This window comes from Microcebus murinus, chromosome 24, assembly GCF_040939455.1.
Source record: "Microcebus murinus isolate Inina chromosome 24, M.murinus_Inina_mat1.0, whole genome shotgun sequence".
Taxonomy (NCBI): domain Eukaryota; kingdom Metazoa; phylum Chordata; class Mammalia; order Primates; family Cheirogaleidae; genus Microcebus; species Microcebus murinus.
Window position 1 is genome coordinate 23,606,434 of NC_134127.1, and position 16,391 is coordinate 23,622,824.

The 16,391-nt window shown below is 39.5% G+C and overlaps 1 protein-coding gene and 1 long non-coding RNA gene across 7 annotated transcripts in view; one reads left to right on the forward strand and one right to left on the reverse strand.

Moving 5' to 3' along the window:
* Window positions 1–3,105, forward strand: part of LOC105877142 (uncharacterized) — a 36,854-nt gene extending 33,749 nt beyond the window's left edge. For 2 of the 3 annotated variants that reach the window (XR_012914673.1, XR_001156774.3), the window contains one exon: window positions 2,813–3,105. This is a non-coding gene — a long non-coding RNA (uncharacterized LOC105877142). Of the gene's footprint in view, window positions 1–241; window positions 1,669–2,812 lie in introns of those variants that run through there. The other variant, XR_012914674.1, reaches the window with a different exon arrangement.
* FBXO16 (F-box protein 16) overlaps window positions 1–16,391 on the reverse strand; it is a 42,994-nt gene that overhangs the window by 15,617 nt on the left and 10,986 nt on the right. For 3 of the 4 annotated variants that reach the window (XM_012775402.3, XM_012775404.3, XM_075997123.1), the window contains exons 3-6: window positions 15,070–15,105; window positions 9,254–9,460; window positions 7,529–7,693; window positions 1,945–2,177 (exon numbers count right to left, since the gene is read on the reverse strand). In XM_012775402.3, coding sequence (XP_012630856.2) covers window positions 1,945–2,177; window positions 7,529–7,693; window positions 9,254–9,460; window positions 15,070–15,105 — 641 coding nt within the window. The remainder of the gene's footprint in view (window positions 1–1,944; window positions 2,178–7,528; window positions 7,694–9,253; window positions 9,461–15,069; window positions 15,106–16,391) is intronic. The other variant, XM_012775405.3, reaches the window with a different exon arrangement.

Here is a 16,391-nt window from a genome sequence, read left to right on the forward strand (position 1 = left end):
AGCCAACCACAGCTCACAGGCCAAATCTAGCCTGCTGCCTGTTTTTATAAATAAAGTTTTATTAGAACATAGTCAAACTTATCTCTTACTTACAGTCTATGGCTATTTTCAGGCTGCAACAGCAGAGTTGAGTAATTGTGATAGAGACCAAATGTCCTGCAAAGTCTAAAATTATTTCTTGCCTGGCCCTTTATAGAAAAAATTTGCAGAACTTTTTTTTTTTTTTTTTTTTTTTTTACAGAAATAATGGATCTAGGCAATAAGCATCCATGGCTACCAAAAAGAGAGACAAGCAGAAATTATGTGCCTCATGATGGAAGTACACCCCTAGTTCATCATATACTCGAGTCTCTAGGTCTGTCAGTCTGGCCAAGGTCAGGGGACAGGGGAACATCTTAAGCTGCAAGTTGGCGGTGCAATCAACAAAATCCAGAATGTGAGAAGCTCTCCAGGATAAGCGTACAATTAGATGAGTTCTGCTAGTTGCACCCATGCATGCAACTAGACACCACCACAATCAAGAGAGAGAACGTTTCACCCCTCCTTTACAGTCCATCCTGCCCCCATCCCTAGCCCAGGTGTCTCCTGATCCACTTTTTGTCACTATGGACTGGTTTGCATTTTATGTTAAGGGAATCATACTTGGACTTTTTTGTGTCTGGCTTCTTTTCCTTAGAGTAACCACTGTGAGATTCACCTATAATGTTGCTTATATCACTAAGTTTATCCTTTTTCACTGATGAATATATTCCATTATATATCACATTTTTGTTTATCTGTTGAACATTTGAGTTGTTTGCAGGATTTGGCTATAGTCAATAGAGCTGCCTAAACACTTACGAGCAAGTCTTTGAAAGTTCCTTTATTTTCTTAATTGCTGAGGGTTTTTATCATCAATGTTGAATTTTCTCAAATGCCTCTTCTGCATCTTTTAAAATAATCATGATTTTTCTCCTTTACTCTGCTGACATGGTGAATTATCTTAATTGATTTTCATAAGTTAAGCCAACCTTGCTTTCCTGGAATAAACCACACTTGCTCATGAAGGATTATTACCTTTTTTATTTCTAGTTATGCTAATATTTTATTGAAGAGGGGTATTGGTCTCTCTTCATTTATTTTCATGAGGGGTATTGGTCTGCAGATTCTTTTCTTGTAATGTCTTTGTCTGGTTTTGATATCAGAATAATGTTGGCCTCACAAAAGAAGTTGTGTAGTGGTCCTACACCTCCATTTTCTAGAAAGGCTGTTGTAGAATTGGTATCATTTCTTTACCAGTGAAGCTACTTAGGCATGGAGTTTTCTTTGTAGGATGATTCTTAACTATGAATCCATTTCTTTAATAAATAAAAGGCTACCTATGTTATCTATTTCTTCTTTTTTGTTTTTGTTTTGTTTTGAGATGAGGTCTTGCTATGTTGCCAGGCTGATCTTGAACTCCTGGGCTCAAGCTATCCTCCCACCTAGCTGGGATTATAGGTGTGTGCCACTTCACCTGGCTTTCCTTTCAGAATTTATAAGTAAGTGTAATATATATATAATACATATTTTATATAAAATACAATAAGTAAATACAATGAGAGCCAGGTTTCTTACAGTCAGAGAAAGGAGATACAAACATGGGAAGGGGAAAGACCAGAATGAACCCCATGGTGCTAGACTGCAATTTAATATTAAAGTATTGATTGCTGTGCTAGAAGGCTTCACAAAAAAAAAAAAAAAAGATAAAGTATTGAAAGAAGATGTAATGTTAAATCATGCCAGTTACAAATTGCAAACAAATCATAATGACAGGGCAAACTTGCTAAAAACGGTTAATTTACCTTTCAATTACTAAAAGCTTTTGTATGTCACAGTAAGTTCTACTTTCATCTCTTTATATACTGAAGTGCCAAGAAGTTTTTTCCAAAAACAAGGAAGTTGAGAGGGGCATGAGCTGCTTACCCGTGCCAGACACTCTGGATGGGGTCGCAGTTGTCTAGGTAATTAAAGCGAATGATGTCAGTTGGGTGCTTATCAGAGGATCTCCAAGGTGGAAGTTCTTTCTTCCCTGGGTTATTGCTCTTCCTTAAAGAGGAAGATGACCAAAGAGCTGATAGAGGAGACTGCTTTTCCTCTGGAGAATTGCTTGTAATTGGCTGGACATCAGCAATTACAAATCCATCTTTTGGAGGTGTCTAGAAGAAGAAAGTTAATTATTTCTGTTCTCAAAACACTGTCTTAACAATAACAATAAAAACAAAGAATGTCATCAGCAGCAGCATCGTCTTCAGTAGCAACATCATTACTATCATCATCCTCATCACCATGGTAACAATAATGGTGGTGATGATCACAGCAGCCACCACCCCAGGAGTACTTGCCCTGTGCCAGGCACTGTCTCAGGCAGTTTTCATGTATTATCTTATTTCTTTTTTAATTTTTCAATATAATTTTTATTTTTGTTTTAGAGACAGGGTCTCACTCACTCTCTTGCCCAGGCTGGAGTGCAGTGGCCCAATCATAGCTCACTGTAACCTGGAATTCCTGAGCTCAAGTGGTCCTCCTGCCTCAGCCTCATTTTGAGTGGCTGGGACTACAGGTGCACGCCATCATGCCCATTTAACTTTTTAACTAAAAAAATTAAAATTTTAAAATTTTTTGTAGAGCCAAGCTCTCACATAGCCAAGGCTGGTCTCAAACTCCTGGGTTCAAGCAATCCTCCCGCCTCAGACTCTAGGATTATAGGCATGAGCCACACCCAGCCTGCATTCTCTTATTTAAGCTTCACAGTGACTGTAAGGTAATAATCATTTTTACTTCCATTTTACAGAAGAGGAAACTGAAGATCAGAGAAACTAGTTAATTGTACAGGACCAGAATTTGAATCCAGGACTGTCTTGCTTCAAGCCCACACGCGTAACCTCCCTATCCTATACTGCCACCTGCTCTATCACATCATTGTCTGCTTTGTCACAACTGCAGTGAATTTCCTGATGAATAGTACACGTTCCCAAAAGACGCACTCCAGCCCTACCGACCTCTAACACACAGGGACAGTTTCGAGTTGTATAGAGGTGGACTGTACCTTTTATCAATGATTAAAACCTCAGCCACTCCCAAGAATACTTTTGCTTTAATTTCCAAAATCTAAAGTCTGTCTTTTGTGCATGAAACTCCTAAGTCTCTAATGTGGTTGTAGCCTAAGGAAATGGGTATTGGTATGTGGAGAAGCCATTATGGGCTTAATTTTTGTTCATTAAGAGATTAGGAAAGCTTTGCTTGGTAAATCGGTTTGCTTCTATTGTTTGTGAAAAATCAAGAAATTCCCCAGTCTCTCCAAGCATAATCAGTCAGTTTCTCATCCTTGTTTCAGCTGCTTTTTGTGTACAATTCTGTTACAGGATAATACTTAGTACTCAGTGCTGTGCTTTTCTGCTTGTCTATTTCCTAGGCTCTGAAAAGCAGGGTTAGGATCTGCATACTCTTAGCACCTAGCAGACAATAGTGTTTAATAAATATTTATTTATTTAATGAATGATTGTAGCCTAGTAGCAGATTAAGCAGACATTTTATATTTATATAATTGGCAGCCCATTATTGGCTTAATATTCAATATTTTATGCAGGTCTCATTTAGAATGGACATTCATTTCATTTCCCTGAACTTATATTGAATTAGATCTGTTTTTGCTGAAGGATGTCTAGTTTAACATGAGGGGGTATAAATAATACAAGAAAATAAGAAAGAACTTCAGGGGGAAAATTCAGGCATACATGCTAGCAATTATATATACAAATTCTTAATTCTGGAAAGTACAAAATGCTTGACACTTTAACAACAAAATAGGTAATAATGAAATCTGTGACAACTTTTCTGAATTAAGTAAACGAAATATTTGTTCACATCACCTGAAATCTTTTTGAGAATGTTTTTTATCATGAGTGAATGTTGCATTTTGTTAACTGCTTTTGTTTGTATATATTGAAATGATCATGTATCTTTTCTCTTTTGTTCTGTGAATTACATTGATTTTGGGGCTATTATGCCAATCTTACTTTTCTTGGCCATCATGTATTATTCTTTTAGGTATTACTGGAATTAGTTTGTTAATTGTTTTTTGTTTGGTTTTGTTTTTTGAGACAGAGTCTTGCTCTGTCACCCAGGCTGGAGTGCAGCAGCAGCATCATAGCTCACTGCAACCTCAAACTCCTGGGCTCAAGCAGTCCTCCTGCCTCAGCCTCCCGAGAGGCTGGGACTACAGGCACAGCCACGCCTGGCTAATTTTTCTATTTTTTGTAGAGATGAGGTCTCACTTTTGATCAAACTGGTCTTGAACTCCTGGCCACAAGCTTTTCCTCTGGCCTCCCAAAGTGCTAGGATTACAGGTGTGAGCCACCGCACCCGGCCTAATTTGTTAACACTTTTTCTATGTTCATGAGGGATATTGGTATGTAGTTTTGTTTTATTTTCTTGTAAAGTCTTTGGTTTTGGTATAAGGGTAAAGAGTTGGAAAGTGTTCCCTCCTCCTCTATTTTCTGCAAAAGGTTATATAGAATTGGTATTATTTCTTCCTTGAATGTGTGAGGGAATTTACCAATGGAGCTATCTGCGTCTGGAGTTTTGTGAAAAGTTTTTAAATTATGAGTGCAATTTAAATCGATATAGCTTTATTCATGTTTTCTATTATTTATTGAGTCAGTTTTGCTAATTGTATTTTTCAAGTATTTTATTCATTTCATCTAGGTTGTTGAATTTAGTGACATGAAGTTGTTCGTAATATTCTCTCATTCTTTTAATGTCTATACATTTTTTTCAATTGAAATAAGTCATTTATTTCAATATCAGAAAAATAATGCTATTTGTTTTCAGCATAAAATAACCTAAGGTAGAATAGACACATTGATTTTTTTTAAATGGATTTCAAATAAATCCAATGTCTTCATAATGAAAACTTACAACATTCACCAGAATATAGTAGTGACATAAACCAGTGGCTGGCTTCCCACGGAAAGGGGAAATTGCATTGGCTTCCTTTCACTGGTTTTTGTTAAATACAATTTGTCCATTCTGTTTGGCTGGCCAATTTGACTGCAGCGTACTAAAACTCAGCTCGGTGCAGCATCAATCCACAGGCTTGACTTATGAAAACCGAGCCGTCTGTAGAATCCTTAATGATGCTCCTTCTTTCATTCCTGATATTAGTCATTTGTGTCTTCTCTTTTTTCTTTTTTTTCTTGATTAGTCTAGCTACAGACTTACCAATTTCTATGTTTCCCCAAAATCACCTTTGGCTTCCTTTATTTTCTCTATTGTTTTGTCTGTTTTCAATTTCATTGATTACAGTTCTTTGTTATTATTTCTTCCTTCTGTCTACTTTGGGTTTCATTTGCTCTTCTTTTTCTAGTCTGAACCCTTTTGAAATGATGTTTTCCGGCGTGGATAACGTAGGCTTGTGGACAGTTTTAAGGATCATTCTAATTCAGCCCTCTCACGTTAAGGTTGGGGAACTACTATTAACTGCTCCCACCTGCTCATAACACGCTTTCCAAAACCGCTGCTGGAGCACATGCCAGGTACAACGGATTGGGGAAAAGCGGGTGGTGAGTTTGTGCGAGGGTAATGTAGGCTGTACTGTAGGGGCTGCCTATGTTCACCATCTTTGGAGCCACCTCCCAGGGAATTACCCAAATTATACAGGTATGCACGGTGCTGACAGCTAACTTTAGTTAACCTTAGATGACTATTAACTTCAGTCTTTCTGACTTAGGTTTATGCCTTTAACTGATAACTCTATTACTTGATTTTTTTAACCTTAGTCTTTCTGACTTCAGTCTATTTCTTTAACAGAATAAAATTTTAAGTTTCATATAACAACATATTCCCTAGAGAACTTTAATACCAAGCAAAGAGATGGCAATTTTCTTGCATCCAAACTACAATATTCATAACGTTTAAGTATAGTTATGCATAAATACTTTGTGGGAAAGAGTTGTTGCTGAAGACAAAGCATTAAAGTCAGTTTTATGAATAATACTCAAAACCTCTTCTCATTCTATTAGATGGTTAATCACTTTTCTCTGCCCCTCAAACAGCCTAAGCTTCAGCTATTGATGGCCACTCTCTGCTCCCCAATGGAGAATGAGATTTAAGAAAAGCCTTATGAAGATAGGAGTCAGAACTAGGCGAATTCTTTTAAAAATTCTGCATTTACAATTCTCTTTTTTAAAGAAATCCTCAAGGAGCATACCAAACTACTGAAATCAGAAAGACTATTTTTATCCTTGAAATTCTAACAGTATTAATTATGCATAGTTTATTACTGTATTAAATGGAGATGGAGTCTATTCCAAGAAAACACAATAAAACCTAAACCTAAACAAGCAAGTTAGGAGTTGACTATTCATATTTCAAAAGGATTCTTCAATATTAAAAGGATTCATTGCAGTTTTTTCACAGGCTATAATATATAATACCCCTGTGGTTTTAAAAATCATTTAAACATTTTAATTTACACATAATTTTTCAGGAACTCATCTATTGTAAGAAATGATGCCCAACTCTGTATGTGTATGGATAGTGCGGTAAACAAAGGGCTCATAAAAATTGCTCATAAATTATCTAATTAGCTGTGCCTATAAGAATGAATTTAAACATTGGTTACCATGCATAGAAAGCCACTAGAAAAAATTATCCTTGCATTACTTGCTTTTTATGATTATATGTAAATGCTCTACATTGCTTAGTTTCTAGCAAAAAGTAAGAACTTTTATTTTTTTGAGACAGAGTCTCACTCTGTTGCCTGGGCTAGAGTGCCATGGCATCAGCATAGCTCACAGCAACCTCAAACTCCTGGGCTCAAGAGATCCTCCTGCCTCAGCCTCCCAAGTAGCTGGGACTACAGGCATGCGCCACCATGCCCGGCTAATTTTTTCTATATTTTTATATGACAATTAATTTCTTTCTATTTTTAGTAGAGATGGGGCCTCGCTCTTGCTCAGGCTGGTTTCGAACTCCTGACTTTGAGCCTCCCAGAGTACTAGGATTACAGGCATGAGCCACCGTGCCCGGCCTAGAACTAAGAACTTTAATATGCCCATTAGGCCCTTCCCTAATGACTTGTTTATTAGAAAACATTTCCTTATAAATGACACAAAAATAAACTTCAGCTCACCTGATAGAGTCACAGACAATTTGAATTAGTAAAGCAAAATTTGAAGACCCAGAAATAACAAATACCGAATGTAGCCACAGAGTGCCCACGTCGGAACTGTCTGGTGTCTGAGTCAGAGATACAAAGACATGGACAGAGGAAGAAACTTCCAAGTCCTCGTCTCCTGGGTGGAGCTGTGGCCTGGGTGTGTCAGAGGAGGGTTCTAGATGAACATGGATACCTTGAAAATGGCTATCAAGCCTCAGAAAAGGAGAATTTTGAGATCACGTTGTATTTCTTTTGAACTAGCCCCACTTCCAGTTTGATATACTCTCAGTTCTAGAATTTGTAAAGAGCTTATGTTTGTAAGCTCACTGCTTTGTGTTTGAAATCTACCTTAGGCTTGGTAACATGAAGTTCTTTCACCATTTGAATGTAGTGCTTCTTCCAGACCCCCTGCTCAAAAGGCGTCGGAGAGAAATCGATGCACCAGTTAAACCGTAAGCACTTGAGCATCCACAGCTGGTCCAGCTCTGCTAAGTTCTTCCAGTGCCAGCACACCTGCAAAAACAGTGACAGTCCAACAAAACCAAACAGCCTACTCAGTTTACATGCCTGCTTTCTCCAGGTTTTGAGCTGTCATCCTGGACCTGAGATAAGTTTTTTGTCCTTTTCCTCCAAATCACAGCTCTTAAATAGTTACCTCCTAACCTGAAGTACTTCCCTATCCATCCAAGCAGAAGGATTTACTTTACATGCTAATTCAGACTCAGTCAACTGATATTTACTGAGCACCTATTAACCATCCTCATAGCAACCTAGGGAGGTCAGTGTAATTATTACTGTCATATTGCAAGTGAGGAAACTGAGACTCAGACCTGGAAACTTCCTAAAGGTTCCTGAAGGTCATATGAAAGTTATATGACGGTTATATAAACTCAGGTCTGCACACTGTTTCTTCTTTTCATGATGTGCTTCCTTTTTCCTCCATTCTTACAATTTCACTAAATGTACATTTTATAAATAGAACACAGTCACTGATACTCTATGGTATGTCTTATAGAGCCTTTAGGATTTCAAAAAGCATAAAGTATTTGTTCCATACATTCCATTTCCATAGCATTATGGCCAACCCCACACATCCAGCCAATTGTGGAGGTGGCCCTACGCTGTGCAGCAATAGTTACAATAATTCACCCAAGGTTTTGAATAAGTCTTGAGGAAACTAGGATCAAGTTCATACATAAAATTGAGACTAGAGATTCTGTGTCTTAGTTGTAAGATTTGCAAAGATGACATATAACCTCAGACACCAGACAGTTCCGACGTGGGCACTCTGTGGCTACATTCGGTATTTGTTATTTCTGGGTCTTCAAAGTTTGCTTTACTAATTCAAATTGTCTGTGACTCTATCAGGTGAGCTGAAGTTTATTTTTGTGTCATTTATAAAGAAATGTTTTCTAGGGCCGGGCGCTGTGGCTCACGCCTGTAATCCTAGCTCTTGGGAGGCCGAGGCGGGCGGATTGCTCAAGGTCAGGAGTTCAAAACCAGCCTGAGCAAGAGCGAGACCCCGTCTCTACTATAAATAGAAAGAAATTAATTGGCCAACTGACATATATATAAAAAATTAGCCGGGCATGGTGGCGCATGCCTGTAGTCCCAGCTACCCGGGAGGCTGAGGCAGAAGGATCACTCGAGCCCAGGAGTTTGAGGTTGCTGTGAGCTAGGCTGACGCCACGGCACTCACTCTAGCCTGGGCAACAAAGCGAGACTCTGTCTCAAAAAAAAAAAAAAAAAAGAAATGTTTTCTAATAAACAAGTCATTAGGGAAGGGCCTAATGGGCATATTAAAGTTTCTTACATGTGTGTCTCCCCAACTAGCCAATACATTTTTGTGGACACTGATATGTCTCATACATTTTCTCCCCTTTTGAGCACTAAATACAGACTTAAGCACAAAGGAGGTGGGGTTCATTCGGACTACCCAGACTGGACATGTGGGCCATCTCATCTGTTTCTTGGTTTTGTGTGTGCGTGTGTGTGTTTTCTTAAATTGTTCAAGGTCCAGAGTTTTCTAAGGCAGCCCTTACAAAACACCACGTGCCACTTCTTTGCCTTTACCTGTGCACAACGACAAAGGCTTCGGGGATCCAAGAAAGAAAAGATGTATAAAGATAACACCCTCGGAAGCTTGGTAGTAAAATCCAGGGCTTCTGCTGGAATTTTTTCCTGAAGCTTTCGACAGCAGAACTTCTGCTGTGACAGGGAGCAGCGCTCCAACAGGCCCGTGAGGATTCTTCTCCTTTGAGAGTCTGTCCATTTGTCAAACTGGAAAAATAAACAAAACAGTAAAAGCTCCAGGCCTAGTCTGATGGCAGATACTCATTATGAGTAAGAGATAAGGACGGCATAGAAAGTGAGTTTAGAAATTTATTTCTAATGCAAATCAAGTATTTCTTTCCTTAATCAGTAAATTCCATGTTTTGCCACCTATCTGCCCTCCCTACATTTATGTGTAAGTGTGTGCATGACCTGCGTGTGCACACGGAAGTGCATTTGACTCGAAACTTGCAGTTATATAAGAGTGGTAAGTTGGGAGCTGATCAAATTCATAAACTGAGAAAATACCTACTTATAAAATACAATTTCAAGAGAAAACACCTGGGCAACTTCTCTCCCTCCAAGTATAAAAGTTTCTACATGATTTCATCAGTGCTTAGAACTCCAGGACCAGAAACAAACCCCTGCATTCACAATTGGAGATAAAGTGTAACATGCAAATATCCCTGAGAAGGAAAGTATATTGGGTTAGATTCTTACTAGTATGTAAATGACTGATATGATTGGAGAGGAAGTGTTGATAAGGGAGGACCTGGAGAAAGGAAGTAATGCCAACAGAAGCCAGGTATGTCCAACAAAAGCTTTGGCTACTTCATAATTTTCACCAAAGATTACCCTAATAAATCAGTCCCAACATCGGGGATTGACCAAAGATGAGAACCTTGGGATTGGCCAAAACCCAAAAAAGGCTCTTACTAGAAGAATGCCTATTATTAAATATTGATAGCTGAGTTAGTCACTTCATCAGAAGTCTAAATCTCTCTTTTCTTCCCTAGCCCATTAGGGAAGAGAAAATAGGGAAGCTTGGGCTAGTTATATTTTTGCATATTATTGCATTTCACATATAGGTATTTAGTACAGTTATTATAAAGTAATCAGAATTTTATAATGACTTAGTTGTAATCATAAAATATACTGATTACCTATAAATGCATGTCAAGCCAAAATTTAACTCTTCCAAGCCTTACGACAAGTTAACTTCATTATAGTCATACAATGTATTTTTTTAATTAGTAATATTAAAACACAAAATATCGACAAATTGAGTTGAAAGATCTGATCGGCTTTTCTTAGCGATTCATGACTTGGTAGAGTATCATCTAAAGAGCAGATGAGCAGAGGAGCTTGGCTTTGTAGGCAGAAAATGGCTGAGGAAAGCAGAAATAAGGAAAAAAGGGGATTGGTCGTTTCAAAGTTCCTTTCCTTGTAAGGTTAAAACAGAAGAGATTTTCTTTTTTTTTTTTATAATATATTTCTATCTTTTTTTCTTTTTGATTAATTACAACATTGTCTGATTGAGAGGGGATTTTCTTATCATGCTATTAACAGCGCAGGTAAACTGGGACCCTTCTGATTGGTTGCTGTGAAGCTCCTATTTTGTTTCTTTGTTTGTTTTTTTTTTTAAAAAAAAAACGTGTTAAACGTCAAACTGGCCAGTTTGATCACGGGAGTCCCTCCTGTCTGGTTTGGAGTGGTCTACGGAAGGCCTAGTGCAGAAGCTCAATACCAGACGACGGATTCCAAATAAATTTTGTTTAACAGTAAGACCACTTCCTGATTAAAACTATTCACCATTATAGATTTATTCAGTGACCCACAAATCGCACTCTGGAGACTATCATTCAAGGGGGAGGGGACCCTAAAAATGAAAGAACAAAAACCTTACACCACAGGAATGAAACTGATTCACGTGTGAGTGTTCCCTGACTTCTATCCCTGTCTCTGTACAACCCCTATCTCCAACCCCCACAAAAGGAGACTTCTGTCCACGACCTGGCTGGGGCCAGGGGAACTGGCCCTGGAAGCTGAGTTGATCTAGAAAATAAAGAGCCAAAAGGGAGGTGCGAGGCGATAGAAGAACAGGCGGGAGGCTTTGACTTGCTGGGAGTTTCGGGGTTCACAGAGGTGGTGGTGCCTCCGCAGCAGTCCGTGTGGGGGGAACGAAGGGGGCAGATTTGAGGAGTATTGCTGTGAGTTTTAAACCGGATCTCCTGCCGATTTTTCTTTGAGAGAAAAAATGAAGACTGGAATTCATTTTTAAATTACTTTAAATTACTATGCGAGTCTGTAGAGACTACATGGGGACCCAGGATGATGTTGGTTACAAAATATTTTCGTGAGATATTATCACCGCCACAAATCAGAGATAATGCCAAATGCCCAAGAGCAGCAGACGAGCTATGCAAACTATAATGTAGCAACATGATGGCAGAAAGTGTAGTATTACGGATTGATGTGGGGCTTGGGAATCAGACAATTTGTTGTCTCATTCCCAAGATTCCAGTTTTTTCTTTTACTCATTAGAAATATTGCAGCCTGAATTTTTTTCATTTCTACATTAAGAATATCATTATTTCTACATGGTAGAGTGGTTGCGAGGGTTAAATACAAAATATATGTATACAATTCCTAATAGAGTGCATGACTCATTGTAGACCTGGCAGCTATTATTATAAAATGCCATAGCGATGTTAACAATAACATGTATGTGGGTTAAACCAATATGAAAAAGATATGCGCATAAAATTACCATGTTTGTACATTTTCAAGGATGGGAAGTTCATTTAGAATAGGCAAGGTCAGCTCATCTATTTTCCTGATGCCCACAAAAGGGAACGGGCTCAGGTTACAGAACGAGTGATTTAATGAATATAAAAGAACATTAGGATTATAAAATACCAAAGAAATCTATAAAAGAAAGCATTAAAACACTTTCTCTAGAGATTAAAAAGATAATTACATTGGTTTCTCATTTATTTCCCGGAGTACTGACGGTCAAGGGTAATTTATATTTGGCTTTGATAGGTGTTCTTTGCCACGAGGGATTTTTCCTTTCTAATTGTGTTTGTTTAGGCTAATAGAAAACTAATTTACATTCTTTGAACTCCTAACAATGGAAGAAGGTGGGAAGATTACTCAGAAGAATGCATAACAGTAGGGGAAAATCCCTTAGGAATTTAGGAGGTGCTAGGAATAATCCGAAAAGTAGATAATCCATGGAAGAGATCACTGCACAGGAATCTGATTATCTCCCACATCTCTTGCCTCATCTCTGGAGTAGAAATACTCATAACACAGTAGCCAGAGAATCCGTGTGTGCCATTGGGGAGCAGAAAGGGCCTTTACGCTCCTGTTCCAGTATCACATGTGGTATGAGACTTCACAGTTCGCTCTTGAAGGATGCCTTTTTTTATAGGGCTTCCTTGACTCACATTAACCCTATTTTTACAGTAGTTGTTACAAGGATTCTTGCTGCAGTACCAGAGCTGCCAGCCTGAATGGATCTATAAAATAAAAAGCCACCCATTTCACACTGAATGGCAAGAAGAGGGTCCCAGGGAAATTGGGAAGGGGGAGGATGAAGAGAGAAGCTTGTTTTTGTTTATTTGTTTATTGGTTATGTTTATTGGTTATTTTAATCTGGTTGAGTTTCTGAGTCCTATTATCAAAAATTTAATTTCATAATTAAAGTATGAATGCATTCTCGTTTTAAAAGTTTCACACAGGTACATATAGATTTAAACATGAAAATCCTCTTTGACCACTACTCCCCATCAAATTTCTCTCCATTCCCCAGAGATAACCAGTATTCAAAAGTTTGGTGTTCATAAATTTGTTTTTTTAATTTTAATTTTAGAGACGGGGTCTTGCTATGTTGCCCAGGCTCGTCTCAAACTCCTGGGCTCAAGTGATCCTCCCGCCTCAGCCTCCCAAAGTGCTGGGATTGCAGGAATAAGCCACCTCGCTCAGCCCATTTTAACCATTTTTTTAAAGTGTGCAGTTCATTATCATTATTGTCCAACCATCACCACTATCAATCTCCAGAACTTTTTCATCATTCCAGAATGAAACTCTGTACATTAGACAATAACTCCCCATGCCTTAGTAGTTGCTTTTCTACTCTGTTCTATGGATTTGCCTATTCTAGGTACTTCATGTAAGTAGATTCATACAATATTGGTCCTTTTGTGTCTGGCTTATTTCACTTGGCACAACAACTTCAAAGGTCATCCATGTTGTAGCATGTGTTAGAATTTCCTTCCTTTTATGGCTGAATAATATTCCATCATATAGATAGACCACATTTTGTTTATTCACTCAGCCACTGATAGACATTTGGATTTTTTACACCTTTTGACTATTAACAAATAATGCTGCTCTGAACACTGTGTGCAAGTTTTTGCATGACCATATGTCTTCAATTCTCTTGGGCAGTAGAGAATGTCTGGGTGGTATTGGAAAGGGATTTGCAAGTAATACACATTGCCTAGACATGGATACTTTGATCGTCTCTCAGGGATGGGCAAGGGCCACTGGGACTCTGTGTCCCCCCTTGTGAGGAGCAGGTGAGGAAGTCCTTGTTTGTGATGAAGGATGGTAGTTGTATCTTGGTAGGTAAATGCACAAAGTTGTCACAGTTCTCATATGGATGTCTCAGGATAGGTGGAGGGGGTATATGGACTCGGGGTAGCCAGCAGATGAACTGCTGGTTACTACGCTATTGTCTCTCAGACGCAAACCCAGCTTCCCGTACTCTACTTTGTGAGCATAGGAGGCCAGGACTCTACAGCCACGCGAGCTTGGACACTTGGCGCCCTGGTGAATGCTGCGGACGCCAGTGAGCACGCGGGAGAAACAGAGGGCGAAGAGACGCGCTCCTCTCTGTTTTGCTTCCCGTTGCTGCTGTCGGGATCGCCTGACTCTTCGCCCTGACGGCAGCAGTTGATCCCAGCTTTTGTGCACACACCCAGAACCATCACGCTTCCTCAGACAGGTCAGAACCAGCTGTGACGTCATGCACTGTATTCCACAGAAGTCTGGGTCCCCTGTGGGGCTAGCGGCCTTCCCTCTGAGCTCCTAGGCTCCGTAAGGCTGGTGGTAGCTCACGCCTGCAGTTCTGTCTCCGGGGGACCTCAGCATTTCCTTTTTGTCTTTCCCGTTCTCCAACATTCGTTTGACCAATCCTTTCCATTAAGTTATGTCTGTTAAAATAACATCTGATTTCTCCCGTCCAAGTACTAACCAGGCCCGACCCTGCTTGGCTTCCGAGATCAGATGAGATGGGGCGCGTTCAGGGTGGTGTGGCTGTAGACAAGATAATGTCCGATTTCTGTTTTCCTAGCCAAACCCTAACTGACACATGTAGAAAGTACCAGTCATGCTTCCCAGGAAATGAGCAAGCCCTTCTGTGAGCCATGCTGAGTCCTCGGGGCTCTGTGACACTGCTGCAGACTGAAATCTCGTGTCCCCCCAAATTCATATGCTGACATCCTGACCCCCAGTGCAATGGGGCTGGGAGCTGGGGCCTTTGGGAGGTGATTAGGACATAGGAGCAGAGCCCTCATCAACGGGATGAGCGCTCTTCTAAAGGAGCCCCCAGTTCCCTCTTCTGCCACGTGAGGACACAGAGGCTGCCTAGGAAGAGGCCCTCACCAGACTCCGAGTCTGCCAAGCCTTGATCTTGGACTTCCCAGCCTCCAGGACCGTGAGCAATAAATGTCTGTTGTTTATAAGCCACCCAGTCTGTGGTCAGTAGCCTGAACAGACAAAAACATATAACAACATAATACGGAAATAGGTATATTTTAAATATTTACCCATTTTCCAAGCAGGGCTCTTCTTTCTTCAAATACCTACAAAAAGGAAAAAAGAAAAAAATAGAATGATTTCATATATCATGGTTCAAAATACTCATTACAAAAAAGATATCATCAAGGGACCAGTGGATAAATACTCATTATATCAACTGAATATAAAAAGGCCCACGTCTATAATCCTAGCACTCTGGGAGGCCAAAGCAGGCGGATCGCTCGAGGTCAGGAGTTCGAAACCAGCCTGAGCAAGAGCGAGACCCCGTCTCTACTATAAATAGAAAGAAATTAATTGGCCAACTAATATATATAGAAAAAATTAGCCAGGCATGGTGGCACATGCCTGTAGTCCCAGCTGCTCGGAGGCTGAGGCAGAAGGATCGCTTGAGCCCAGGAGTTTGAGGTTGTTGTGAGCTAGGCTGACACCACGGCACTCACTCTAGCCTGGGCAACAAAGCGAGACTCTGTCTCAAAAAAAAAAAAAAAAAGACAAATTTTACTCCTGAGAGGAGTAAAAATACACAAAGTACTTTGCATATTTTTAACCTAGGAAAGGTTTTTTCTCTCTTTTTTTTCTTTCAGTTTTTTTCTTTCTTTTTCTGAGATCGAGTCTCACTCTGTTGCCCAGGCTAGAGTGTCATGGCATCAGTATGGCTCACAGCAACCTCAAACTCCTTGGGCTCAAGCAATCTTCCTGCCTCAGCCTCCCAGAGTGCTAGGATTACAGGTGTGAGCCACCGTGCCCGGCCTTCTTTCAGTTTCTTTCTCCACGTGGAATAGCTCATATATAAAAAAAGAAGTAATATTAGTAGTTTTTTAAAAGAAAAGAAATGTTCTTGAGCTTCAGGGAGGTAAAAAATAAAAAATAGAAAAATGGAATTGTAAAGAGAAATCGATTTTAGAATTTTAAAGGAGATGAAAAAACTTAACAACAAAAATAAACAGAAACATGGAACTCCCTCCTCTGAAATTCTATATCAATGATATGAGAATTTACACAATTTGTGAATGAGCAGCTCTGTTTTTATATTTCAGTGTGTACACATATCAGTGAGTGTACATGTACTCGTATATTTGTAGGGTTAGATATTTGTTTATGTGTACCTCTGGGCTTGCAACTGAGTGTCTATCTGCACAGGTTTATTATTGTATACTGTTTAGGACAGACACTACGTCTCATTCGTCCTGACATCGCCAGTGCAGAGTGCTCCACACAGCATGTTGCAGGTGCCCATGCTTGTTGAATTGAATGGCTGTGATTGGGAAAATGTATATCCTTATGGATGTGTCAGTACAATGTGAGTATATTTATATATTGGTGTCTAGGT